At 41.1% G+C, this 18634-nt stretch overlaps 1 protein-coding gene across 2 annotated transcripts; it reads right to left on the bottom strand.

Moving 5' to 3' along the window:
• Positions 1-1903: 1903 nt before the first annotated feature.
• Positions 1904-18481, bottom strand: CRK (CRK proto-oncogene, adaptor protein). 2 transcript variants are annotated; one of them, XM_080629822.1, is made up of 3 exons: positions 18149-18481; positions 10221-10756; positions 1904-5246 (listed from the first exon to the last, which is right to left on the bottom strand). In XM_080629822.1, exons 1-3 carry the CDS (start codon positions 18390-18392, stop codon positions 5109-5111), a joined length of 918 nt encoding a protein of 305 aa, XP_080485948.1. In that variant the 5' UTR covers positions 18393-18481; the 3' UTR covers positions 1904-5108. The 2 variants fall into 2 exon arrangements, with proteins under 2 accessions (XP_080485948.1, XP_080485949.1); XM_080629823.1 differs by having other exon boundaries at positions 5106-5246; positions 10391-10756.
• Positions 18482-18634: the final 153 nt, after the last annotated feature.

The following is an 18634-nucleotide window of genomic DNA, read 5'->3' as shown; positions in this document are numbered from 1 at the left end:
ACAGAACCTTATGGGTTTCGCACAAGTAAGTCTAAAACTATAATGGAATTCTTCTTCTATCACTGTTTGCCAACCCACAAAATCAATGGTCTCTTTCCAGGGGATGTTTTGGCCCTCAACTCTTTTCCTCATCTCAAATCACAACTCCATCAAAGAAAAAACAAAGATATCGGTGTGTCTGGACTAAGGTCAAAAGCAGATGTCAAGAAAAAAAAGTTATTTTCAATGTAGTCAAAATATGATCAAAAAAATGCTGATTTTGTTAAAATTGGGACTCATTATACGTATTTACCTCTGAATTCTTTGTAAATACATGGTACTACTGCAAAAGCAGTTCAGGTAGGCACTCAAAAGACCCCAGCAGTATACAGTCACCATGTATTTGCATCCTTATACTAAAAATCATTCTGAAATGGAAAATCACCTCTGCACTTCATAATCTTGACCACAAAAAGTCTATTTTTCAGCAACTGAGGCTTAGTTTTGTGTGGGAGCTGTGCACAATATATCTGATTTGCATCAATTTAGATGCACTTTTCCGTGATCCTCATGTTCAGCAGCTACTCAAGTTGTAGAAACCTCAACGATACATATAAATGAGGCCGCTTTAAGCGTGCTTATTTGGCAAAAGTTGATACACTTGCTAAATGATAACCTATTGTCTAAATACCCTAAATATATTTGAATGCACTTGTTACAGATGGCATGCAAATATTTGGAAGTTGGTCAGGGATTTGGCAATCACAAGGAATAAACAGTCTAATACAGGGAAATGCAGCATCATTTGCTGATGCAATCTGCTTGTCCCTTGCACCCTCAACTTCTACCACTGCTGCGCTGAAAACAGTTGTTGGAACGAGGGGGAAAGGAAAGGAGGGCAATAGGTTTCTGCGTGAGCCATGTTGCAGCAGCAGCAGACACTTACACCAGGCCAAGGTTAAGCAGCAGAGGGGTAGTGTGGAAGGGTCTATGGAACCTCTTCCTACTGAATTATCCCAGGTAATATCATTAAAAGGCCATCTTGGGTTGCAGCTCTGCTGCAGCCAAATTGTATGAACACTGGAGCAAAGCTGGGGGCAGCACTTTTACCTATGAAAATTTAATAGGAACCCACAGGTGTGGAGCTGGAGCTGTGCTTTGGTGCACACGCCAGATTAAACTGGCTTTATATACAGTATTGCCACCAAGATTCTTATCCTTGTGCTTGAGAGGCCACTGTCCCCTTGCAGATTTTAAGGATTACAATGGCAAAAGTAAGTCTAATGCAGGTTCGTGTGACAAATGTTCTCCCACATGGGATATAGACATTCTGGTCCTCATTTTTGGTGCTTTCTCCTTTGACAGTAGACTGCACATTGTAGCTTTTCATTGAAATACTGCTATCCCACCCTCAGAGAGAAGTCATCCTGACCCATTAGTACACTCATGTATGAGATTCTCTCTGGTATCAATTTGTATTATTTAATGTATGTTTTTACTGACAATTCTAGGAATGATTAAACAGCTTTTTATTTTTCCAAACTGTCACACAGCATCCAAAGAATCCCCAGAATCTTTCCCGATACACCTGCGGAGGTAGAAGTGACACTAACAGCTACAGAGTCCCACCTTAACATTCTTCACGAGTCCTCTTTTGCAGTGAGATATACTTTTTCCCCCACCCCCTTGTCTCAAGCAACTCATTTGATTACAGAAAGTCACCTTGGTTTTACTGGTGATTTTACTTGACTGTAAACCCTCTATTTTTCTGGTTTCTGACTGGGTTATGAGTTACTTTAGTTACCTTGGTTTGACTTACATCTATGTTGCTTTCATATGAGTATGGCCAATTCAAAATGCCATACCCACTGCTCTATTTTTAACACAAGTATCCCAACGAGAGCAGATTGAGAATGACACCAAGTCAAAGTTTTGGCTATACTTTTATTTACTTCACGTACTATGAACATATACATTACATGCTACAAAAAAAATAAAAAAAAGACTTTAACTGTCAAGAAAGTGGATAGTGTTATAATACAATGGCACATGTTCATATTTGTCTTCAAACTGGTTTGGTTAGAATCCTTCTCCAAAACCATTAACACAAAAAATGAAGTGTTTTATTCTTAAGATGATTAGAAATATTTGCATTATTAACAAATACAATTCAAACAGATTAACAAGATTTAACCAGGGCAAATATTAGTAAAAAGGCTGGGGTTTACCAAAAGGAAAGAGAGATTAAAAAACCATAGCAGCCAGTTGTACTTTTTAGTGTGATATAATGTGTAAATGCACCAGGAGAACACAGTGTAATTGAGCATTCTGCTTTCACGGTGTATTTCTAGAAATGATTATTCTAGTTCTAACACCTGCCTATGCACAAGAGACCAAAACCACAGCCAAGGAGAGACAAAAGATTGTGACCAACATTCTTAGCAATGAATCTTTTTTGCACGCATCCGGGAGGAGGGAGGGAACAAACAGAAGAGGATTAAACAAAGGCCACAAAAGGATTTAATCTACATGTTCATGAACATAGGTTCTACCTATTTTCCTTTAAGAGCTTTGAAAAGCTGAAATGTCTATCTCGTCCGAAAGCAAACATACTCATTTCTATCATCTATGAAACAAAATCACATTTTGGCTTAGAACTGAATGGTGAAAAACAGTTGCATTAACGTATCAGTTGCCTAAGAAGCTGCTTGACAAGAACTTCAAATTCTAGTGCAACAGCACCTATTAAGACTCTTCTAGTTGCTTTTATTAGCTCTTTCCAAGTGTACAAATATTCACCATTTATATAGTCTTGACAAAACCACATCTACAAAGATTGCAGGGTATTTGCTACTTGGTTCAATTTGCATCTTTCGTATTACAAAGGCAAGATTTGCATAATAAAACCAGGTGAAGAATGTTCTCTTGGTATCTTAAAATAATTGTGATTGGAAAGGTTCAAACATCTGGGCTTTCATCAGCTGCAACTGGAAAAAGTACTTCAGAACAAACCATGTTACTGTAAGAACACACAGGTCATTATGTTTCTTTTGCAATCTAAGCCTAAATGGGCAACTGGTAAACTTGATATTGCATTTGTTATTTAGAATGCAGCTATTGAAAAAACAAATAGTCCTAGTAAATATCCAGGTGAGAGGAAAAATGCAAATTAGCCTTAACAAAACCAATGTGTTACAGGACCTAAAGTTAGTTTCTCAGTTCTTTTTCTCAAAGTAAACCTTGTCCTAAGCTAGAAGAGATCCCACAGTTACTGGCAGATCACTCTAACCAGAAGAGCACCCCAAGCTAGACTAGTAGTACTGCAATTCTCTCTTACTGTTCTGTCACCACTGTCAGTTTTCTCATCATCTTCAGTAGTGCTTATGAGATTGGTGATGGAAAAGCACGATGAACACTGGTGTTAGGCTACAGATTAATGAGTGCCCATAACCTGAAAATTAGTCAGGCTTGCTGATGGATTAGTTTTGAAGTAGAACAACTAGTACTTAAATAGAACAGAAATATTAGGATTTCCAGCATGTTACAGTTCTGAGGTAAAGTGTTACCAGGATTCTGTTGTCTGGGTCGGTGCCTTGCAGCAATAGCCTTTGCCATGCGAACCAGCCCTTGCAGCATTTACAACCAATGAGCTGTTCTAGCACATGGCTTCTACCAACCCAAAGAACATTTTCAGTTTGCTACTATTCAGAAAAACTGTTGTGTATGAATTACACTGTAGGCAAAGGTACAAAATCTGTTTGCTTAAGTTTGGTCACTAGAGTGCTGTGCTTGGAAAACAATCCAGGGTACAGGCAAGGGGGAGTTACTTCAGTGTTTCATTTCAGTTTACAAAACTTACTGAATCCATTCTGATTTATGTTAGAGAAAACCAGATAACTAGAAGAACAGACTAAAACCAAAACCAAGCAGTGCATAATACCACCTATTCAATGCACTGATTCTCATTATGAGCTAGGAAGCCATAGTTACTCTATTATGCCTTTTGAGAATCAATCCAGAAGCACACAAGTATTTTCCATTAGTTTATTAAAAATAAAATCCTTGTGAATTCACTATCAAGTATTTTACAGATGGGAATTAAACCAGAGGAGTCCCCAGAGTAACTTTAAAATAAAAACTACTATTTGGTTTGTCAGTTCACCATGTTTGACACTGATTTGTACTGTAAGAGTATTGGTACAAGAGGAGTTATTGAAGAACTCCAGAAAAATTAAACTGGCCCTATATAATTCAGTCTTACTGGAAAGCAGTGTCAATGTTTTAGTATATTTAGTGACTCAAACACTGCTTTAAAGCTATGCATTAAAGTGCTACGCACGTATGTTTCAGCACTGATATGGATGTTTACACTTCCATAAGCTTTATATTTGTGGATAAAAAGAGACATTGGTGTGTTAATAGAAGAATTTAATTTAAAATCAGCTGCTACGTTTGAAGCATCAACAGTACTGAAGGAATCAATCTAGTGTCCACAAACTTCTAGAATTCCAAGGTTGATTTGATCTGTCATTTACCATTAAAATGGTGAGCATCGATAAATCATAAGGCTGTCCTCAACGGGCTCTACGTGGATCTGTACTGCGCACAGGTAATTGACTACGCAAAGTACTCCACAGCCTTTCCAGGACAGAGGATTCAGAATGGAAAAAACCAACAATATGGAGAAAGCTCCAGGATAAATTTGTGACATTTCTATCTATATATTGAATTGTCTAAGGTTGATGTTCACTGCCTGAGGAAGAAGCAACATAAGCAATAGGACCGGAGAGAGCTATAAATGTTACCTTAACATCTACATTACTGCCTTCTCCAACTGCTGCTGCTGGCAAGGTCCAGTCTGCTGTGCACATGGACAGAAGCAGGCATTACAACCTATGATCATGTACTAGTTCTGCCACTTGACACACGAGTTATCTACTGTCGTACCCTGAATTACATGACCCTTGATTAAGGAATGGTGGTGTTCAGTCCCAGGGGTTTGCAGGTTATCAGAATGCTTAGACAAGCGATACCGCTTTCAACATCTGTCGGAACATAGTCTTGATGGCATCTGCAATAAAAACAAGTTGAGATTGTTCCCATCTGGAAGCGCAACTGTTGAGCCACACTCAGCTGAAGTCCTCGTCAGGATTCTGTTGATCCAGCAAGCGGACATGTGTGAATGGAAAGTGGCCACGTCTGCCGTTACACTCTCCTTCCCACTGACCACTCACGTTAATCTTTGTGACCTTTACCAGCTCACCGACCTGCAGGGCAGGAAATAAGGATGTGTTACAATTATAAAACCCAAGTGGACCAAATATACTTCTATAAAAAGTAGTTTTAGTCTTGACCATGTTATAGCCTACACCCGATGTTATTCACTCCTGAAGAAAGCAGAGAGAGAAAGAAGTGTACCTAGACTAGGTAAGCACTACCTAAATTGAAGAGCCTGTAATCCAATGCCAACCTGCCAGAGCACCATCACAATAAATGCATGGCACTGAATGGACAGAGGTTTGCACTCTGCTTGTGCTCCATCCACCACTTCATGAAGGGAGGGAGGGTCAGCAGGGTAATCTGCAAGCTAAACAGCTCCTTGATTTGGAAATTCCACTAAATGCTTTTCAGGTTGTATTGGAAAAGATCTGGGTAAGTGGAAGATGGATGGATAGATAGATAGGTATAATCCAGCCACAGATTATTACTATGCCATGGGTAAAGACAATTAATGCCCTTTCCCTCTTATACCTGAATTGTTCGGCTAGAAAAACAGAAAGAATGGTTACTATGGACTGATGGAACAGTATGCTGTAGTTTAAAAGTGTTCAGTTCTCATGTAGCACACTAAATAGAAGCACAGCAATGTATCTCATCTTCTCATTTCCAACCTAATATTCGCATAACCAGTTCTAAAGGTATCGCCTCCCTCTGACAAAGGTGGAGAAGAACTGTGCAGCAGTCCCTTTCCCAAGGCTGTGCAGTCAGGTAGTTCAGGTCAGGGCTGCAAGTCTAGGTCTAATCAGTCCCTAAAACTGTTGAATCTTAAAGGGTACTTTAATTAAGGAGCACTTACACAGCCTAAGACAGCACAATTTACATTGTAAAGACTGTCACTGGAGAGGGGTTAAGTGCAACACTAAAAAGCTGTCTGCCCATTTCCAGCCCTCTGTAGAATTCTATGAGTAATCCTAGTTACAAGGAACATAAAGCAGTTTTCAGAACTCGTCCCAGGTCACACATGAAGAATGCTTTTGGGACAGATACACTCTATTTTCTTTCACTAATACTGTAAATAAACTCTCCATGCACAGCCACAAGCACTACCACATTTCATCCAGAAATTCACTGAATGTACAATTACTAGTTTACACAGATGCTCATCACTGCCTTCCAAATTCATCCAAAAGAGAATCTCTTTATTCTCATTTGCCAGACAGTGAATGAAGAACAAGGAAAACAGTTTAAGATGTTACAAATATCCATTAATTTTAAGCGTTTTAATCACTTGCAATCTTTTGCCAGCACAGCTTTTAACAGCTCATAAATTCAAACCACTCCATGGACATTTAACTAAGCTCCCATACCTCTGATGGTTACTTCTCTAGTAATGAGAGGCACACTTGGGACTCCAGTTTTTCCTTTTGTAGCCATTAGTAGAGACATTTTAATGAATCATATTTTAAAGAAAATCCTCTTATTTATTTGCTACAGGCAAAAGGAAGCCTTCGTGGACTACTGAATGCTTGGTTTTGCTCTTGAGGAGTTTAATCAAGCAGGATGGATAATTTTGCTACTGCAAATAATCACTGGGGGATTCTACCAACCTCAGTTGATCAAATCAATACATCAGCTATAATTTAACAAGGCGAAGATTAATTGTGACAATACTAGAAGGAAGAAAATCTCCTTTCTTAATCACAACCATCACCAGAACACTATCCTAGATAACTGTGAATTGCTTCAGATCTGGATATAATCTATGTATCAGCCTTCAACAGAAGAGTATATAACCTACAAGCCACTAGGAAGGAAAGAGCACTTGTTATTCCAAGTTCAGGAGTTTTAAAGCATTCAGATTAGAAGTGGATGTTCTCTCTGAATTCTTCTCACTTTTAAGGTTGATTTATGGTATCATTTGTCTATTGCACATCATCCCACCAAGCACAGCACCTTGGGAATAATGTTCCCCCTGCTAAGAGGCCAGATTTGTCTCAGTCTTCATTAGAAGTTTTAAAACTAAATATATCCCATATGCTTCAAAGCAAAACTAAAGGTTCATGTGAAGACTTCTTAATGCTGTGGTTTTATTCCAAGTACTACACTGGTAAGGTCAAGATGGCAAAGTTCTGCTACTGTTACAAACACTGGATTGATCTCATTTCCTCCTAACTTTTAATTAATATAGACTGACAACTCCTTGAACAGGTCCAGATAAAAGCAAAGTTATCTCCTGCTGAATCTTTTTCCATAACACAAAACAGCCTTTAGTAGAACATCTGATCCTCTTCCTTGAGCTCTTTAAAACCAAGTCCGTTTAAAAATAAGAGGACAGATATTCTGTTGGCAGTTTGTACCAAAAATGTTTGATATTAAGCATGTATTTTCCTAAGAGCAACAGTGTGATCCACCCCCACCCATGCACAGTGCCAGACTTAAGGATAAGAGTTTTAATTTGGAAAGAATCCCACTTTCTATCTTTATAGTTATTAAAGAGGTCTGGGCAAAAATGGACTGATAAGAGTCACATAATGCTTTCTACTAAGCTATCTAAGAAGAGATCTCTGAACAGAGAAAGAACACAATGAAGTGAAAGGAAATGGGAAAAAAGGAGACAACAAGAAACAGTACTTCAATAAACAAGATGAAGAGAAACTTGCAGAGAGTGAAGTGCATGTTGCTGTTTGTCCTGTACAGACATTGAAAGCAACTTGGTAACATTGTGATTTGAAATGATAAAAGCTGCAAAGAAGGTGGGGAAGCCTATAAGAAGCAGTGACAAATGGCTCACACTTTATATAATCATGCAATATTATATACAGAATAAAGAACCACCACTGTTATTACTCTTCTTAAATCCAGAGCTGTAGCAAGGCAGGAATATATCATTCTAACCAAGAGAATGTCAACTGAGAAGTATTTAAGTAAGTCTACAAGAACTACAAAGGCCCCTGGTTTAATATAAAAGTAGAAAAATAACAATAATAATAAATAATAGTAGTAATAATACTAGAGAAAGGAATGAACAAGTGATGCACAGTTGCTCACCACCCACTGACCAATGCCCAGCTCATTCTTGATGCCTGATCTGCCCCTTTCAGCCAACTCCCCCTAGTTCCTACACTGAGCCTGACATTCCATGATATGGAATATCCCTCTGGCTAGTTCAGGTCAGGTGTCCTGTCTCCGGCAGGGCATAAGAAACCGAGAAGTCTTTGACTAGGTTAAGCTTTGCTGAGGAACAACTAAACCATCAGTGTGTTATCAATAATATTCTCAGACTAAAGCCAAAACACAGCACTGCACCGGTTACTAGGAAGAAAATTAATTCCCCAGCCAAACGCAGGACACTAAAGCACAGCATACTTGACAGATCATGTGGGTTGTAGTGGAGAGGACTGAACTAACATAAGGTCAGCTGTGGCAATCACAAGCTGTTCTTCAGTGTGTAAAGGATTTTGCTTTCACTCAAAGTTTCTCACAATGGCCTGGATTATCAGTGTTTTCTCACTCTATCCCACTTCATGCTACCAAACTGGGAGTTGGGCAGTGTTGTGGGGATCTAATTTAAGTGAAATAAAATGTAAATTTAAGCTTAAGAGAACAGCGCTAGTACACTGATAAATAAAAGCCAGAAAGAAATCCAAAAGGCTTTGACAAATATGCAGCTCAAAGAAAATGTAACATCCGGTAATTGCAGGAGTATTTCCAAGCTCCAGGAGGTGGCTGGCTGGAAAGAGTGAGAAAAAGGGAAAAAGAAGGTGGTTTAGGCTATATAAAGCCTGAAGGTTAAAAATCTCCACATTCCCCAAAACCTGGTGAGTTGGCATGAATTTCTAGACGTGCTTCTCAACCCCAAAATTTATACTCAGTATCCTGTCAATCTCAATTCACAAATATAATAGTACCTCAGAGTATATTTACACTGCTTCCCTAGACAAATTTTATCTACAATGAGGATATTTCCCACCTCCCAGGTTGTACATCATCGGGTCTGCAGAATGTGCTGCATGTGCCAATTCTGTACTAAAGACACAGACCTCCAGTTGCCACATCACTGAAGTGCCTTCTGTGCTCCACACAATTAAATGAAGTATTTGAGAGTGAAGAGGAGATGCTCTGACTCAGCACAAAAACTGTTTTTTCCCAAGTACTTCAAATGTTATATAAACAGGAAGTCAATTAGGTATCAGGAAATTCCAGAGCCTTTAGCTCAAAGAAAGCCCAGATTAAAGGAATCAATTTACATATCATCCTAAGGGAAAGGTCTGCCACTGAGAATACCTTAAGTCTCAATTTCCTCAACTATAATTTGGGGGGTAGCTATTTGATGTGCAGAGATAGAGCATTCTAGTCTCCTTTTAAGAGGAAAGCAATAAAAAGGGGCATGGTCGAGTAATTGATTGTGTCAGGAAGTGAATCAACCTTAGGGAAACTCACTGTTTTATTACAAATCATACTCCATCAATCACTGCTTTACAGGAGACCTCCCTAATGAACTATGCGTTCCTGCTTCACCAATTAGAAACCAATGCACAATCATCATCCTCTCAGTCTGTGTAACGTTTAAGTGACTCGATGCTTCCAGTGACTGCTTTTAAAGTGCTGACAGATCAGGGGGCAAAAAAAAAGCTAAGAAACAACCCAGCACACCTTTTAAAGCTTGGGGTGAGGCAAGAGACAGTGAACACGGGTTCAGACACACAACTTATGAACTGCTCCCTCTCCCTCCCCCCTAAAATAAAGACTTCGGAAGTGAAAACATGGATGGGGAAACATGTTAATGACGTTTGACAAAAGACACAGTAACCTGAACATGCCACAACAATCAAACTCTAGTCTACAAGTGACTTTAGTCACTTATTAATTCAAAAAAAAGCTTTTATCCATAACTTATTAATCATGATGTAAAACCAGTATTACAATGCTTTTCCCTTTCTTATTCCTACAAAACTAGAACGTGATTGAAAGGGAAATCCCTTCAACAGATCTCTTCTTTCTAAGTTTTGCCCATTATGTACCTCCAAAGCCAAGGCTGTCTTGTCGTAGGCATTAGGGACTCGCTTCTGGATAACCCGGGCATAAATAGGGCCATTCTGAAGGTTAGGGAGCGGAGCGTTGATGCAGGGCTGGGCATAGGGCCCTGGCTCCGGCCCACCCAGTGGTTGTGGGTGGGAACTATCCTGGTTACCTCCAATCGGAGCAGTTAGTGAAGCAGAGGAAGGTCTATACTTCTCGACGTAAGGAACAGGTATCATTCCCCTCTTCCCTTCGCTGTCTTCTGCATTCCACCATTGCTCTTCAGGTTTATCCCGGATTTTCAGTATGTCTCCTTTCTTAAACGGAAGATCTTCTTCATCATTTCCATTAAAGTCAAAGAGAGCTCGCACATATTCAGCTTCCTCCTGCCTGAGGATAACACCACTATTCTGCCTGGATCGGGAAACTGGTTCTATCAAGGTTGTAGTGTCCAAATAGTGTATTTTGTAGAATTCCAGTAAAGATGGCAAAGAATCAAACTCTTGGTCACCTATTCGAAATCGGCTGGGATTCAACCCTGAAAGAAGAAGGTAACATGTCAAAGAGAGCATACAACAGTTAAAACCAAGTAAAACAGTTGGGAAGACAATTATATTTACAGATACATCACTTGATAGTGAATTTGGTCATCTTTAGATCAGCATTTACCCTACTCAGCTCTTCTGTGTATTTCTAATCAAAGACAGCACTATAATGATCGTGAGGAGAGTTTTATTTGTAAAAAATTTGTTAAAGAAGGAAAAAAGAAATTGTTTGGCACTGCCAAACTTCCCAAATGAGGATAAAAATATCCCATTTCCTTGAACGTTATATGGACCCAACAGATATAAATGTTCAGTACATTTGAGTTTCTCAGGAGCCTGTACATTCAGTAACAGACAATTCCCTTTTCCCTATTTTATACTATAAATCCAGGAAGCAAATGAAATTTTGGTGCAATTTCAAGAAAGTTGGGGTTTTTAAAAGTTGTTTCAAAAGGACACATCGCAATAATGGTTATTTACCTGTTGTAATGGATCTTGGGTTACAGGCATGGAAAACTGCTTTGCACAGCAGTGAACAACTTGTGCGACTGAGCAAATGAGCTTCTTTTTGATAAAAGGTACCATTAAAGAACATTATGTCTATTTGATGCAATGCAAAGCAACAATGTATGTTTTCATAACAGGTATAATTTAGTATTTTAATCTCAAGTCTCGTAGTTTCTGTGTCAGATGGAGCCTAAGCTATAAATCTCAACCTCAAATACATTAAAATACAGACAATGTTCACATTCAAGTCATTAGAAGTATCAAAGTGCAGATATCCATTAGTTTTCAATCTGTGTGCTGCACTTTTTTCCCTGTTTTATGTTCTTCAGGCTCATCTGGGGGAAAACCATACACATGATGTTCTATTTCCACAAGCCCCATACACTGTAATCAGTTATAGGAAGGACTGTGGAAGGCTGGGGGAGGGTAGTGGAGAGGAAAAAGATTGATGCTTCAATGAGTAACTCTTAGCAAGAAAGAGATGCTTACTTTGCAAGTCTGGTTCTCTGCAGGGAATATCTAACAGTTCTGAGACTGAGCTCTCCCGTACAAAGCTAGCAGAATTCTTCAAGCTGTCACTGATCCAAAACCCCCTTCAAAGTAGCACTGTCAGCATGGAAAGCCAACAGTGCAAGAGACTAAAAAGGGGTTCTAATAGAGAAAGGGGCAAATTCAATATGATCAACATAGACATATACCCGATAAATAAGTTCTGAAGTATCCTGAAGGAACATGCACATTAGTGAAGCTGGTTCCAGGGAATTCAAAGCAGCAGAACTAAGTCATTGGAAAATGCCCATTTGCATGCATTAACTGCCCTGAAAGGCTTGCAAAAGAAATGAGCACAAATGCAGTGAGACAAAACCCAGAAGCAATACCCTCAACAAATATAAAAACCAAAACACAAACTGGCATCACAAGAGATAAGGAAGTTAATGGAAGCATCAGTAAGAAATATGAACCCAGTGTAGAAAGAGAAGGAAGATTTCACCTTATTCTCCCAAAGCGCGATGCCGAAAAGATGCAAACCCCCCTCAACTTTTGTTGATGGGATGTAATTTACAGCTCCAGACTTAGCAAGAACTCTGGAATTTCACCTCAGAGGCAGTTCTTAGCTCTGTGGTCTCACAGGAGGTGACTTCTGGCTGGACACGCAGCGTCCCTACACCGCTTCACAACAGCTTATGTGCACTACATAAGCATATAATATGATCTGGGAATGTTGTGCTTCCGCTAGCATCGGAAGCAGGAAACTGGCTTTGTAACAAGTGGTATAGAAATCAAGTTCAGACAAACCTGGTGACAAACATTAGCATACATCTGTTGCTATTTCAGAAGAGAACCTTTAAGGATCAAGGCTTGTGTAGACACTTATGTCAAAAGAAGAAGCCAAGGAAACTTTAGGACCACAAGTCCTGAAGGAGTCTTTTAAGAAGACTGAATCTCGGGTAATTTCGTGGACACAGAACTTACACATGACAGAGATCTATAGCGTGAAACTAATTCACCTCTGTAAAACCTGCTACAAACTGACTCAGAAGGCTGAGATCTTCAATCACCAGCAAAGTACACACAGAAGTCTCTTTAAAACTCACAGGAAATGAGCAATTCAGTAACATTCATCAGCCTTGTCAGCACCAAAGTCATCACTCTGATGAACAAGGTGTTCTGGGGATGTCTTTCCCTCCTCCCTCCTTTTTCTATTGAACAGGTTCACCCTCCTGAATTAATGCAAAACAGCCTGAAATAGCTGCCAAATGTACCTGAATAAATCTGAAGTTGGATTCCAAGAGGAAAATCCACTGGAAGTTTATGTGTGGGGAAGGAGTGACTGAGATCAGTGTACTGTATCCTGGAAAACCACATTCTAAAAGACATTTCACACAACTGGATAGGAGTGAGATGACAGAGACCCTCCAAACAAATCTCTTCACAACAAAAAAAATCTACAAGATTAACCCAAATCAGGGAATATAAAGGCAGCGACTTGGTCACTGCCTGGAGAATTTAAATAGGCGGCGTCTAAATTCAGCTAAAATACGCATAAAAAGGACCAAAATGGTTGAAAGTCACAGTTAGGAAAAGAAAACACAGGTTGGAAGTAAAATACAACTACACCTTACCAAGCAAATGGTAAGCTTCCCATCTGTTTAAATCTTTTGTGTATACTCTTGTTTGGCTACAAGGAAATAAGCTGAATGATGCTCACTTATGTAGTGAGGAAATCATTCTATTCACTATGGGCTTCCAAGTTTGTCATTAATGAAATTCAAAGATTAACAGATTTCAGGCTCAGAGGAATTCTTCAGCTTCTTGTTTGAGCTGCAACACTTCTCATACCTGCAGACCAATGGAAAAATTAAGGCAAGATGTACCACAAGAAAAAGTTACAGTAGCAAAGGAAATGGGTTTTGGAGAGCCAGAGCTGTTTCCCTTCATGATTCTGGGATTCTTGAAGGCACAAGTTTGAGCAGCACATTGCATCTTCTGAGGGCTCTCAGGAAGAGAAGGCATGTAAAGGTAAGCCTAGCTACTGGAGGAACTTTAGTCACTTCCTGTTAAAGCTGGACAACCAGTAGAATAGGAGGAATAACTCTCTCCCAGCTCTGCACAACCAAAGGAAGAACAGCTATTCACAGCTTGCATCCCAGCTTCTTTCTACCACTCAGCTCGTAAGATGACTCCTCTAAATGAGAAGCACAAAGGGCTGAGTATCACCTTTCTTACTTATTCCATCCTAGTTCCACCAGCACTGTGACTTAACCTGATTCCACAAATTCCAGCATGTCAGAAGAGCCATAGAAACCTCTGCTCTCAGGAAGGTGAGGAAAGAGTTAAAATCCGAAGTGTCCCAGAATGAAAGTTTCAAATCTGGACCCTGTCAGTTCTCTGTTTATGATGCACATTCCTCCCTGACAAAACACTTTCACACTGTCTTGGCTTCATGTCAGTCTGGAAAAGATTGCTTATGTATGTTTTAAATAGTGGACAGATACTGGGGAAGCAGAGGTATAAACCACCTAATATTCTAATTCTGAGAGTGCAGGCAGGTGGTGTAACCACAGAGTAACTTCTCACTTTCTCAGACGTCTCAGGGGTTTTATATTTCTCTCTTCACTCCGGTTATGTTAGTACCATGGGGCAGTTTACTCTTTATTCCTAAGCTTTGGCAAACTTTCCTCTTCAGTGCAGGGAAGACCTCCCAGAAACAGACTTTCATTTTTGTGTCTAGATCTAGTCTATAAGGGTGCACCCTTTTCCCCAACTTATAAAGAATGTTTGGGCAAGAAAAGCTGTTCTTATTATGCAGGGTACTGAGACAGGAGGCTCTCATTTCAAAGCAAGACATCACAGTGATGTAAGCCAGCTTTCTCCTGGAGCATTTGGGAACCCTGCATGAAGGCATCACATTCCAGCCTGTGTGTTTCCCCACCCCCATAGGGACACCTTTTCCCTGTTCTCAAGTACCTCCCTACTCAAGCCTGAGTAAAACAAGTAAGTACCCATGAACACACTATAAAACCAGTAAAACCCCATTCTCTGTTCCTGAGAAGAGCTCTAAGCACAGCAGGAGAATCATAGAATAGCTAGGGTTGGAAAGGACCTTGAGATCATCTAGTTCCAACCCCCCTGCCATGAGCAGGGACACCCCACACTAAACCATGTCACCCGAGGCCTCATCCAACCTGGCCTTGAACACCGCCAAGGATAGAGCATTCACAACCTCCCTGAGCAACCCATTCCAGTGCCTCACCACCCTCTCAGTAAAGAATTTCTTCCTTAGATCAGGAGTTATATTGTCATTTCTGCAGATAATCAGAGGATTAAAGTAGATGCCTGTGTATACACTTTCCAAGCTTCCAGTAGTTCACGTTTTAAGAACTTAATGTAAAAATAAAATTAACCCCCCCCCAAGTAACAGCAAATAGCAAAAAACAACCCTCAAAACCCCCCAAGTATCAGAATTAGATTATTCCGCTCACACATATCTAAAGACACTGCCTACAGAACTGAGTATGGATATCATTATGTAAATATGTGATTCCAGGAAGTACAGTCACAATGGAAGTGATTTAGAAATGTAAGTCAAATAGCATGTTTTTACCATGCAAACTTACTGTAAACACCACCTTCTACATTATATCTGTCATAATTTCCTGCTTTAGAGACAAGCTTTACAACACTACAAGGTTTCTGGCTTTATTACATTGTACTTTCAACAAAAGCGTATCTTTCTGTAGATATTTTAGGCATTTTGGTTTAATGCATGTCATACATTTTTACCCTGGACTCATATGTCAAATTGCAAACATATGATGCATTTCAATGTTTCCTCTATTGTCCATGGCCATACTAATGCCTGCATGCAGTACTTTGTCCTGTTTGCTACTGTGACATTTCATCACAAATGATAGCTAATTCTGATTCAGTTGTTAATTTCCATTGGAAATAGAGTGTTTTGCTTTCCCATAATCCAGTGATTTATCCTGTTTTCTTTAAACAGCCTTAAAAACATCTCAGGAAGACGTAGCTATTTTGAGAAGTTCTGTTAAATTCTTTATTTCTCATGCTGAAAAATCACTTGTGAGAAGTTACAAACTGCAGCATGTCAGGCAGAAGGTGAATTAAGAAAAAGTTACCAAGCTTATTTTATACTCTGGAAATGGATGAAAGTATCACAGGGGTTTCTGGCTTCCTTTTAGATTAAGGAAGCCAAAGCTTCTTGTCTCATTCATTCTGCACAGAGCAGCGTTAAAGCAGTCATGAACTGCACACACACATACTGAGACTAACAAAAACCAACCTAAAAAACCTAATCTGGCATATTCAGCTTTCCAAGTGAGAACCAATTGCTAAAAACCCTCTACCATTAACTACGCAATTAACACAGTAAAGATTTTCCTGGAAGAAAATCTTAATTACACTTGAAGTTTAATTTAATATACAGACACCCCAGAACCTTCTTTGGTTTGAGTGTGAAAAGAGAGCAATGCATGGACACATGACTTATTTCGAACTACTACAATCTCAGCACTAGAGTAACTGTGGTGCAGGAGTGATGCATCACCCATCCCCAGTACATCCAGGGGAAATCAAGAGAGACCAACTAAAGCATAATTATACCGTTTAACATCTATTAAGCCTGTTGTACCAACAGCTTACAGGGCTCCAACAGCAGCCACTCTTCTAGAATGGATAAACATTTAAAACAGAAGAGAATTAGCTAAGGGGTATTTAGTGATTTTTAAAACCACCACCAAAACTCCAAAATGTTTTAACACCCTTAACATAAACCAGCCCATGGAACGCCACAAGCATTACTGAACTTAAGAATGTAACGCAATTAAAAGTGAGGATGGGTATGGTAGCAAAGTGATACCCCAGGAACATGGAAAACACTGGTTTTCCAGAGATGAGCTGCGCTCTGGAAAACAGCTGCCCAGAAATGACAGACGGACATCCTCCAGTGTTGTTCATCACTACTGCCTTTAAAACTCTCTTGGGCTGGATTCCAGAACAAGCCACCCTGGTAACTTATTCTGCTCTGTGTAACACCAGTCATGCATGGCAACAACTCAATACATAAACCTCTGCCCTCTCAGACACAAAACCATGAACAATCCACCACATCTTGTGGCAAACCATTTTACTACCCACAGCAGTAATGACTTCCACTTCCAGCTGAACTCAGGCACCTTTAATTTCTACCTTGTGGAGCTTTTTATGCCTTGGGTGCACTCTGTCACAAGTTCCTGGGATAAACACGATGATTTCAGGCTTTCCCAAATTTGCCAATAGGAAATGTTCCCCTCAGCAGGGGAAATTACTGTGTAACCATGCAAACCTATTGGCAACGGTTTTGTTTGTCTTACGCTATCTCCTTCTTAACTACAGCTTGTGCAGAGGCTGAAGAATCCTTCCATAACAAGTACTGTTGCATCTTCCCAATATAGGTCTCTTATTCCAACCAGAGCTACACCAGAAAGAACAATTCACACGCTGCCAAAGTAGTTCAGCAGATCTCTCGTTACACAGGTTTACTACACTTCCCAATCATGTGCCGGTTTCCCTCTGAGATGCTAGCAACACACCCACATCATTCTGCAAGCATTAATACCCACACTTGAGCAGTTCCACTATAACTTCAGTCATGCTGTTGCCTTTGCATTACGCATTCTTACACAGCCGAGGATGCTGCTGGGGACTCTTGTTCATTTACTTGCACTTGTAAATGTAGAAATGCTGCTTCTCATGGTAGAGTTCTCCCTCTGGCACAATCAGTATCTTCTGCTCTATAAGCATTACACTTAAACACATCGTTGTCAGATGTAAGGTTTAGGAATAACATCAAACATTCCCTTTTAAGACAAAGGGGGGAAACCCCCCCCTTAACTTCACATCGGACTTATATTCCTTAACAGTTCCCGCTACTTAAACCACCCACATAATACTTTGATTCATAACTTGAAGTTTAGCCTCACTCTCTGCTAATACAAAACTATCTAGTCAGAATCCAGACATTCAGGTGACACCTCCACCGAGCCGTGCCCTGGCTGAAGTGACACAAGATCTATAGACTATAAGTAACCGGTTTATGAAAGTAAAATAATGGGTGAGCTCTACAGCTGTACAACCCTTTCAGGACGGCTGCAACAACCGCTCAGCTCCAACAAACACCTAACCATGAGATGTTAGGTGTCTGGCAGGCAGGTGCAGGCAGCCGGCTCAGCTGGGTCAGGAGCCCCAGCAGCACAACTCCACTCCATTCCACCACAAAGAGCTCCGCAACCTGCACCGCCGTCCGTGGGGAACCGCACACCGGGGCCCGGCAGCCCTCCCCGCCGGGGCACCGCCAGCCCTTGGTGGGGGTCACTCACCCGGGGCCCCAGGGCCCTCTCCGCCGGCCCGCCGGCCTCCCGCCGGCCCCAGGCTGTTGACGATGTAGTGCGAGACGCGGGAGCTTTCGGACACCGAGAGCACGAAGTCGCCGGGGATGGTGCCGGAGTCGCGCACCAGGAAGGTCCCGTGGCGCTGCCCCTGCAGCAGCGTCACCGCCTCGGCCCTGCTCAGCCGCCCCCAGTACCAGCTCGCCCGGTCCTCGGAGTCGAACTGCCCGGCCATGGGGCACACCCCCACCGCCGCCCGCGGGCCGCCGGTGCCCCACTCCGCGCCCAGCCCCGCCACCCAAAATGGCGGACCCTGCCCTGACCTCACCTACCGGATGTGAGCGCACACGGGAGACGCAGGAAAGGCGCGGCGTCATCGCCCCGCGCGGTACGGCTGGGGCGGGGTGTGGAGAGCGGCGCATGCGCGGTGCGGAGCCAGGAAGAGGCGGGAAGGCGGAGCTGTGAGGTACCGGGGAG

This window comes from Psittacula echo, assembly GCF_963264785.1.
Source record: "Psittacula echo genome assembly, chromosome: 15".
Taxonomy (NCBI): domain Eukaryota; kingdom Metazoa; phylum Chordata; class Aves; order Psittaciformes; family Psittacidae; genus Psittacula; species Psittacula echo.
Note: the sequence above shows the minus strand (reverse complement) of the source record. Positions and strands in the feature narration are given on the sequence as shown.

Bases quoted from the DNA above. Each gene is read 5' to 3' on its own strand.
- CRK (XM_080629822.1), bottom strand. From the start codon at position 18,392: ATGGCCGGGCAGTTCGACTCCGAGGACCGGGCGAGCTGGTACTGGGGG. The intron at 10,757-18,148 runs GTGAGTGACCCC...TTCTTCTTTCAG, and splicing joins AGAGGGCCCTGGGGCCCCGG to GGTTGAATCCCAGCCGATTT. The intron at 5,247-10,220 runs GTACATAATGGG...CCTGCCCTGCAG, and splicing joins AGACAGCCTTGGCTTTGGAG to GTCGGTGAGCTGGTAAAGGT.